This window comes from Montipora foliosa, chromosome 10 (genome assembly GCF_036669935.1).
Source record: "Montipora foliosa isolate CH-2021 chromosome 10, ASM3666993v2, whole genome shotgun sequence".
NCBI classification, from domain to species: domain Eukaryota; kingdom Metazoa; phylum Cnidaria; class Anthozoa; order Scleractinia; family Acroporidae; genus Montipora; species Montipora foliosa.
The window spans coordinates 20,399,353-20,406,852 of NC_090878.1; the positions used below are offsets into that span (position 1 = coordinate 20,399,353).

General features: G+C 38.8%; 1 protein-coding gene across 1 annotated transcript in view; it reads left to right on the forward strand.

The window, feature by feature from the left end:
- LOC137973992 (contactin-associated protein-like 4) overlaps nucleotides 1-1,994 on the forward strand; it is a 3,097-nt gene extending 1,103 nt beyond the window's left edge. The window contains exon 3 of the mRNA XM_068820907.1: nucleotides 221-1,994. Within this exon, the coding sequence (XP_068677008.1) occupies nucleotides 221-843 (623 nt within the window). The 3' untranslated portion in view covers nucleotides 844-1,994. The remainder of the gene's footprint in view (nucleotides 1-220) is intronic.
- The last annotated feature ends 5,506 nt before the right edge of the window (nucleotides 1,995-7,500 follow it).

The window sequence follows — 7,500 nt, forward strand, 5'->3', positions numbered from 1 at the left end:
TTGTTAGAGAGAAGTCTTAAGAGAAACGGAACTTAGCAGAGTAGAGGGGTATACAAGGAAGTAGGGGCAGGTTGCAGAAACTTAAAGTGGAAAAAGGCGCAAAACGGTTAAAAATGCATGAACAAAAAATCATCTTGCACAAGTCGACACAGGTAACGGGACTTCTGAGCCAGCCGATGAAAACAGAACCTAACTTGGACATTTCAATGTTTTGTTCTAGAAAATAAAAGCTGTAGCGAGATTAAGTTGTTGAATCCCAATGCTCCAAGTGGTTCTTACGTCATCGATCCTGATGGAGAAGGAGGCGTGGCAACTTTCACTGTTGACTGTGACATGACTGACAAGAATAACATTGGCGTGACAGTCATCAGTCACCACAGTGAAAACAGAACGCTGGTGCAAGGATGTGAGCCTAAAGGCTGTTACAAGCGTGACATTCACTACACGGGGACAAATCTCCTTCAGCTGGGAAAACTAACTGCCATCTCTGCCCACTGTGAGCAGTTTATCAAGTACGAGTGTCATGGCGCAAGGCTCTTATACAATGGTAACATGTATGGCTGGTGGGTGTCACGTGATGGAGACAATATGACTTACTGGGGAGGAGCGTACTCCATTCCTTTATACAAGTGCGCATGTGGAGTAACTGGCAATTGTGCACGTTCCGGATATGGATGCAACTGTGACAGGAATGACAATACGTGGCGCGAGGACAGCGGCTTGTTGACAAACAAATCTTATCTTCCCGTCATGCAGCTGAGGTTTGGAGATATCAGCCCCCCTAACGAGCTTGGGTATCACACCCTGGGAAAACTGAGGTGCTATGGAATATCTACCAAGTAAACGCATGCTTGACCTGTCAATGTATCAACATCTTAAAGATAACGACCTTAATGTAGCCAAATGTTAATCCGGCTTTAGATCACTTCATAGCACATATAGATAACAGTTTAACATAAGATTGCATTGATCAAAGGGCCCTAAAGTGGTTTGACTTTTATCTAAGTGATCTTCAACAGAAATGCCTAGTAAATGTTGAGCTATCTGTTTCGCGTGGTGTGGCGAACAAAACCGAAAAAATAGCTACAAGGTTCACATCAGAGACTTGCTAGTACCGTTCGTTGGCCATTCACTTACTATACAGATTAAAGGTCACAAAATAAGTAGTGTTTCACATGTAACACTATACATGAAAAAATTACTCGATTCTGATTGGCTGAGAGCAATGCAGTTTTTCGGTAACACAGTGCAGAAAAGAGGTAACTGAATGCAAAAAAAGGTAATAAAGCAAGCATTCTGATTTGTCAATGAACAAAGAAGTTCACAGATAGCCAATCAAATCATTTGTTTTCAAATCAAGCGCGCGCCCTGGATGGCGCAATTATGGCGCAATTTTTCCTTGATTCCGTGATACGCGTGCGTTTCTTCTGCTTAACCATCTCAAATTTTTTCATGTATATTATTAATAAGTAATCACATGATTTGTGTCGTGCAATTTGGAATAAATGAGCACTTACTTTAAACTTTATTTAAAGAGGGTGGCACAGAATAGTTGAGGTAACTAATAAACTTGTGGCCCACTTGTAAATTTTTTCAAAGACTACAAATTGCACTCGCCATACCGGCTCGATGTCATGAATCCATCGCTAGAATGAAGTTTGCGGGAACCAATTTTTGCGGCGCGAATTGACACTGAGAAATTTCCGCCGGGAACTAATTTTTGCTGTTTTCTTTTCAAGCAGCAAAACTATATTCAACTTCTATCACTCTTTGGTGAAAAACCTCTGAATCATCGAGAACGGGTGAGGGAAATGTGGCATCCTGGGGACTTCAAAAAATAGTTAACGTGATCTTTTGATTGACTGCTTTGAGTTCGTTTCTTATGCCCCAGAGACTGGGAAAGTATTGACTTAACCTTTTATCGTTGCTCTTTGTTTGTAGCAAGCTCCAATTGCTTTTTCTCAGTGCAAATATTAAAATAAAAGATCTTTTTAACCTCACTATGCGGATTAAAAGCCATTTTTAGTTATATTAACAGCAGTAAATTTTTACGGTGTTTAATTTGCTGATGTTTTTTTCTGCTGGAACTTATTTTAGCGGATCAAGTACTATCCGCAAAATCCGCAAAAATTAAACCTCGCGAAAAAAAAGGGCTACACCGTAACTCCCGGGTTTGCAAAACCATTTGGTGCAAACGTAAACCAAAAAAAATTGACCTGTAATCATGCAGATGAGACTGAAAAGAAGAGAAATTATGAAGCGGAACCAACATCTTCAGTCCTTCCTTAGTGTGTGGCATAAACGTTTGCTCAGTGCAACTCTAGACATGCCTGACATGCAGGAAAACGTTCGTGAGAGCAATTTGCAGTTAGGTTTTTTCGCGGACTATTTTAGTTAAAGGGGCCATGTCACGTTATTTTTGGGTGTTTCGGAAAAATCTTAAGTTAATCACGAGTTTAAAACTCGAAAATGGTAATATGGAATTCCTTTACCGATAAAATGATCGTTAAGTCACGAACAGAATGGTTCTGAGAAAGAAACGACCTTCATCCAGGCGATTTGTGATAATTTGAAAAACGTCGGGCCGACTTTTTCCAAGATTACCCAAATGTAATCCGTTTCAATTTTGTACATTTATGTCCATCCATGCTTCTCTTTCCTTTTGCAGTATTTTTTTATGTCGTTCAACAGATTTAAGTTGTTCTTGCAATGTTTTATCCTGTTTTTTGGGCATTTTGGGAAAAAAGGAAAGGAAAGCAACATATCAAGTGTCTAGTCGTTCTAGCGCTAATTGGGGATACTGTAAACTGAAATGAACAATTAACGCAAATCAAATCGAGTGCTCTCATCACTGCGCCATCCCTGCACCCCAAATCATGGATGATATCATTTTGAGTGGCATAGCCCCTTTAAAAAAAACGAGTGAGTTTCACTCAAGAGCGTGTTTTGCCTCTTTGAACTGAATTTATTACCAAAGCTTAAAAAAGTAAAAGGCCTCACACGGGACACGACATTACAAAATAATTCAACGTGTGTATGCAGGCATATTCATGCATGCATGCCCTCATTTTAATGAACAAAACAAAAGACCAAACCTCCTGAGTATGATCACATGATCTGTATTGGGAAAACAAAATGTACAAGCCGAAAAGGTCTATTCAACTTGTGAACGTGTGAGCCAAAGGGACATTGCTGGCATGACGTGTGGTTGACCCCACCCCACAAACGGTCTACATCACCCCCCTCCACCCCCCCCCCCCCCACTTTAAAAAATTACTGGAACGTTGCAGCTCAATACTACCCAATTCAGTGCCTTCTGTTTTTGTATAACACGTACCACAGGCAACCCAGTTTACGCTCGTGGAGCGTCTAGTTTAATTAGGTTTGCGATACTAATTAAAGCCAATGCCAGTCCGGGAACACATTTAAACTGCGCTAGTAGTATTTTTTTGGCTAAATTGCCTCACAGCCCTCCAAAAACACATTTTCAGTATCGCCGCTCTCGCCTTGTTTATTTGCCGCCTTCCTTCAAAAGACACCAACGTCACTCGCACACCAGCTGCTCTCACTCGTCCTCCATAGAAATTTTCCCTATTAAAGGGAGCTGGATTGCGTAACAACCCAATACATGTACATTGTATTGGGCTAATATAAGAGATAAATCCCACAAGCGGAGCAGTTTTCTTTCCGAAACATTCAATCAATCAATCAATCAATCAACTTTATTTAAACACGGTAAATGGCTCAGCAAGCTGGTTTTCAGACATGCCGTGTAAGAATTACAAAGTATAAATGCTAAAAAATTACAAGAATTTCAAGATATAAATGTGAAAACGACTAATGAACTAGGTATAACTTAGCGCTAAATATCATATAATGGCAAAGAAATTTAAACAATAGTAATAGTAATAGTAACAAGCATAATTTACAATATAATAATACGAACAATCCATGTAAAAATGTGCCCTAGCGAGGTAAAATGTGGCCTATGATATCGCACATTTAAAGCTTGCAAGATCCCTTATCTCACGTATTTGTTTTGACACTTGGTTCCAAGCGTTTGCACCTCGATAAGAGAAAGAACGTTTTAGAAAAATAAATAATTGGTAATTGGAAGTCATAGTTCGAACCCCTCAAATTATAATTGTGAACTTCTGAGGTTCTATGAAAATACTCCTGGAGATACGTTGGACAATTGTTATTGAATACTTTAAACATCGTAATTAACAAGTGCCTTTTCTCTCTTTCTTCTAAGTTTGACCACTCTAGAGAATTTAGCACTGCTGTTGATCGAATAGAGTAATCAGCCCTAGTAATAATCCGTGCTGCTCTATTTTGTAACTTTTGTAATTTGTCAGCACATGTTTTGGAGCAGTCACTCCATACAACATCACAATAATCAAAATAAGGTTGTACAAGTGAATAGTAAAGTGTCTTAAGAGTCTCTTGATTGTCAGTTAATTTTCTAGCTAAATACAACATTCGCAAGCCATTCGAGACTTTAGATGAAATATATTTGATCTGATCATCCCATGTTAGCATTTCATCAATATGAACTCCCAATAACTTAGTACAAGGCTTATGTTCAATTGGCCAATCATCCATCTTTAAATTCATGAATTTAGCTTTTGTCAAATTTTGCCGAGAACCAATAGTCATATAACTAGTTTTGGAGTTATTGCAACTTATTTGTTTGTCTGAAGCCAATCATGTACTGCAGCTAAATCACTATTTAAGGAACATTCAATTGTGGATATATCTTCATGAGCCATAGTTATATACGTATCATCGGCAAACATACCAGGTGTTGTATGTTGTAGACATTTTGGGAAATCGTTTACATAAATTATAAACAAAAATGGCCCGACTATAGAACCCTGGGGAATGCCACATGATACATATTGTTCTGTGGATAAGAGTCCATTTACGTAAGATCTTTGTGTTCTATCAATCAAGTATGATTTAAGCAATTGAAGAGCATTACCAGTGACACCGTAACAAGAAAGTTTACTTAGTAAGATGTTATGGTCTACAGTGTCAAAGGCTTTACCATTAAGTTTACCAGCATCCATATTGGTAAGCCAAAGGGTTACTGCATTTATCAAAGCTGTACAGGTTGAATGATTTGGTCTAAATCCAGATTGAGAGTCTGTCAAAAGATTTCCTGCTTGGAAATACTCTAACAGCTGAGTATGCATGACCCTCTCTATAATTTTTGATATAGCAGGTAGAATAGAAATCGGTCTATAGTTGCTAGGGATATTTCTTTCATCGGACTTAAAAATAGGATGTACTTTTGCCTTTTTCCAATCATCAGGAAATATTCCAGTCTCCAACACTTGATTTATAATATCACATATAGAATTAGAGATGTATGGACTACAAAGCTTAGAAGTCTGCTAGAAATATTGTCCAATCCACAACTTATCGAGAGTTTGAGTTTAGTAATCAGGTTGTGAATGTACCCTTCACTTACAGGGCGAAAATAAAAATTTGAGTCAGCTCTATTTAAATAGTCCTCTGGTTGAAAAGCAGTGTCTGGAATACCAGATGCCAGTTTACTACCTAGGGAACAAAAGTGGTTATTCATTTGCTCAGCTATATCTTGCTTTTCTGTAAAATCTTTGCCCTCATAAACAAGTTCATTTATAACTGTTACTTTACAATTGCGTCCCAGGGATCTATTTATTACCTTCCAAGTTTCTTTAAGATTACCACTATGCTTCTTAATGCTCTCATTAAAGAAGTTAGTCCTGGCTTCCCTAATACTAGCGTTTACGTCATTTCGTGCCTTTTTATAATCATTCCACATTTGATGAGAACTCAGCTTGACTGCTTGCTTTTTTAGAGAATCACGCTTTCTCATCTTCTGTCTCGGTTCGGATGAACATTGGTGTTGTACTTCATTCCTGTCCTCTTGACCATGAATCTACGGAACAGGGCTTTTCCAAATCCTGACACTCATTTCCGTTCATGCCAAAAATTAAATGTCTAAGATACGAGCCAAACAATATGTCGACCTTCTGCCCTCGGACGGCGACATCTTTTAGACCACTTCATCCAGCACTTTCAACGGCAGTAACAACAAAATTGCGATACCTATACACGAATCAAATATTATATAAACTATTTACAAATATTACAACCACCAGATCAAGATTTTACGGCCGATGGAACGCGATGGAGCTTAACCTATCACGGATTACTATTTTCTGTATTTCTGAAGTGAACTTTTTCTCATAGTAGGGGTGACAAATGGTACCTCCAAAATCTTCACACCTGCAAACTTTTCATCCAATGTCGAAATCTTGACAGTCTTTGCAAAGAGCCTCGAAGTCTCATATATATTGCATTTATTTTGGTGTGAAGTCTTGGATGTTTTGGTCTCGGCCTCTCAGTGAGTCTCGGATTTTCCCATTCGTCTCCCCTTATAATGCAAAACATAAGCAACGTCACAATGGCAGCCTAAACTATCTGGACTTTTGTCAGAGTACATACTTCAATTCTTTCAATTCAACCCCCACCCCCACCCCCCCTAAGACAATTCCTTGATCCATCACTGAGTTGAAACGGGTTTTGAGGGAATCCTGTTTGAAGGCACCTGAATTTTTGAGGTTTCCATGAGAGGCAACTGCTTCAATTGTCCATTGAAGTGTGAGGATCACTTTGAACACTCTTTTGTAGTAAATTTATCATTGCCAAGTGTTAAGGGCCAGAAAGTAAAGAGGAAAAAAACAAGGTGCTATTAACTTTCAGTATAGATCAAGAAAATAAGGTGAGTCAAATTATTGACTTCTCACTTGATCTAACGCAAGGTAATTTTCCTTATTAAAAGTGGAAAGTTCAGGAGTGAATGGCTTAACATTTTACCCCTACAGCCACTCAAAATCTATTTCCCCTTTAACACATTGACTCCTTGAAGCTACATGTAGACATAATAGATTTTACTCTGTCTAATGCCAAACAATTTTACACATCAAATATTATGGGGGGGGCAAGCACACCATTACATATTATATAAAGTCCCATTTACACAAAGTAGGTTGTAAACTATCTGTTCCATATTGTTTTTATGAAATGGCTCCAAACCTGCTTTTTTTGGGTTTTGCCTATGGCCCCAAAATTGAAAAAAAAACGAGTCCAGACCCCTTTTTGTGGGTCAAGAGAGCTGTGTAAACATGTCTCCGCTCCAACTCAAATAAAAATCTGGTCCAGACTCCGAAATTCAGCAGTATAAAGAGAGTGCCAGGAACGGTGCCTGAAGGCCAGTTTTATGATGAGTCAAACCAAATTGATGGCTGTGTAAACGGTAAAAAAAATTGGTCCAAACCACTTTTTAATCGGTCCAGACCCAGTGTTTTCTGTAGTGTAAATCGGCCTTTAGTGAGAATTGTACTATTGAATACAACACTCTGATGGACTAGCATCCCATCCAGGGGGGAGTAGCAAATTACTCTCCCCTCTCCCTCCTCCTCCTGGGGCTCCCCTTTAGCTTGTGAG